General features: G+C 62.2%; 1 protein-coding gene across 1 annotated transcript in view; it reads left to right on the plus strand.

Moving 5' to 3' along the window:
* Positions 1 to 1,901: 1,901 nt before the first annotated feature.
* Positions 1,902 to 2,348, plus strand: part of GABARAP (GABA(A) receptor-associated protein) — a 6,211-nt gene continuing 5,764 nt past the window's right edge. Inside the window, exon 1 of the mRNA XM_015420319.1 lies at positions 1,902 to 2,129. Coding sequence (XP_015275805.1) covers positions 2,040 to 2,129 — 90 coding nt within the window. The 5' untranslated portion in view covers positions 1,902 to 2,039. The remainder of the gene's footprint in view (positions 2,130 to 2,348) is intronic.

Here is a 2,348-nt window from a genome sequence, read left to right on the forward strand (position 1 = left end):
GGGCACTGAAAATTCATTTCCAGGAATTCCCCTTGCCAGGTCAGCAGTAGGATTATTCAGCAGGCTTGACTGCATAGTATAATTAATGAATATATTTATACTCCCCCCCCCCCCGGTCCAGCTACAGTACATGGGGAAAGGGGGCTTTAATCCTCCAGGTCCCCCTTCCAGTGGTTGGGGAGGTGAGAGTCAAGCCAAGTGCCCGGCTTGGGGTGGGATGGGGGGAGAGGGGTGGAACGGTCAGCGTTTCGGGAACAGGGTAAGGGGTTCAGTGAGGTTGGAGCGATGCAGTGTGAGAGGAGAGGTCTGTCCATCTCTGCCTCTCCTATAGGTGCAGGGGGGAGGGTAAAGGGAGGGCAAAAGTGAGAAGCTGCTCTGGACCCCCTCCCCCAGTACACTTCAGCTGCTGTGGTCAGTGTGCCAGCTTTATGGGGGGGGGGGGGTTTTACTTCCTATTGCTTGGAGCCAAACCAAGCTGCAGGCAGGTGTCAGAAGCAGGGACGGGTTCACTGCGTGGGCCTGAAGTGTTTGCGGGGGTGGGTAAGGGCAGAGCTCCGGTCGTGGGCGAAGCAGGTATGGACCAGCAGGTTCTGCTCCAACCCCTCTGCGCTACTGGCACCATGCAAGAAAAGTGCCTCTTCTTTCTGGCTTCTGGGTACCAGACGCAGCAGCAGAGAAGTTTGGTTCTTTTCTGCTCCCCTGTTTCCAAGGTGTGTGTATGGGGGGGCGGGGTGTGTGTTTCATGTGCAAGAGCAGAGGAAGGTCATAGGGGTGGCCCTGATGAGCCCTGTCCCTTTCCGGTCCTGGCTGGCTGCTTGCTCAGGATACGTGTCCCCATCTGGGGCTGGGCCCGAGCCTGTTTCTGACCCCTTCCCCCCCCCCTTAGTCTTTCTCCGTGGGGTCGCTCGAAGTTCCTGCTTTTCCATCGTTCGTGCCTGGGCTGTGAGGCGGATCTCCCCCCTTCCCAAGAGGAGCATGCAGCCCTGAGGAAAGCCCGTTCACCACTGGATCACTACTAGCCCACCCGGCAGGGTTGTTGTGCAGACTGCGGCAAGAGGCACCGGAAGCGCCAAGCGGAGCGTCCAGCACTTCGGCGCCGCCACCCACCCACTAGCCGGGAACCGCCTCTCCTCCCATTGGTTCGGGGGTCACGTGGCCGCTCGCCCTCTGGCCGGATCTACTCGTCGCGGGGAGGGCACGTGACCATTCCTCTCGGCTGACGTCAGGCACATGACCAGTCATTTCACTGTCCCGCCTCCTTCCAAGCCGATCCTTCCGCGCCTCAGTTTCTCTCTTTCCCCCCTGACCTTGCCTCACTCTTCGCTGGACCGAATTTCCTCCGTCCCTTGTGTGTCCTGCTTCCCGCCACCCCTAACGACGCCCCCCGCCCCGGTTCGGGAGAAGGCGACGAAGCGCCCTCCCCGAACTACTTTGTTTTGGTGTCAACCCGTCAACGCAAGGGGCGCAGCATTTGCGCAAAGGGAGGCTTCGTGAATCGCCCCTGGCGTAGAGCCTTATTGTGGGCTGTGTGGCGAAGGAAGAGTTCCGTCACGCCTGAGGAGCAATGCCGGTAATAAGGGTCATGAACGAAGCGGAACTGAATGTCGGAGAAACGCCTACCTTGGGTTCCGCGCATATGCTGTACTTTACGCGACCAGCGCAAGCCTCCACTTTTGGCGTAAGGTACGCCACTTTTGTACGCAGGTCCGCCGTCGCCCCAGAAAGCGGTGTTGTGGCGCCCAGGGTACGCGAACGGCGTACTCCCTCCTCCGTAGCCGTACGTAATAACGCAGTCAACGGGCGTTCAGCGACGTTCACGGCGTAACAATCCTGGCGTAAAGCTGCGGGGCGGACGGCGGCTGCGCCGTTTCCGTACGTGGGGTTACGCCGCCAGCGGAGCGGTGTCGTAACCACGCCAGCGGCGGCGTATCACTGCGCGCGGGGGAGTGTGTAGTGTGAGGCGGCCCGGCCTGGTCCGTCCCCGTCGCCCCTTTCGCTTCCTCGCCTCCCTTCTCCGTCGCTCTCCTCCCGCCGCCGCCATGAAGTTCGTCTACAAGGAGGAGCACCCCTTCGAGAAGCGCCGCTCCGAGGGCGAAAAGATCCGCAAGAAGTACCCGGATCGAGTCCCGGTGAGACCCGGCGGAGGGGAGACCGGGGAGAAGGGTTCCTCCGCCCACGAGAGCGAGTCCCCGCCCCGCGACCCCCGCCGGGGAAGGAGGGAGGGTCGCCTCCAAACACCACCACCCCACCCCTCCCCAGACCCCCCACGAAGGGGCGCCTCGCCCCGCCCTCTCCCGAGGCCGCAGCCCCTCGTATCCCTCCGCCGGCCCTTCGCCCCCCTTCTTCTA

The sequence above is a fragment of the Gekko japonicus genome, unplaced genomic scaffold, assembly GCF_001447785.1.
Source record: "Gekko japonicus isolate JY-2015 unplaced genomic scaffold, Gekko_japonicus_V1.1 scaffold336, whole genome shotgun sequence".
NCBI classification, from domain to species: Eukaryota; Metazoa; Chordata; class Lepidosauria; order Squamata; family Gekkonidae; genus Gekko; species Gekko japonicus.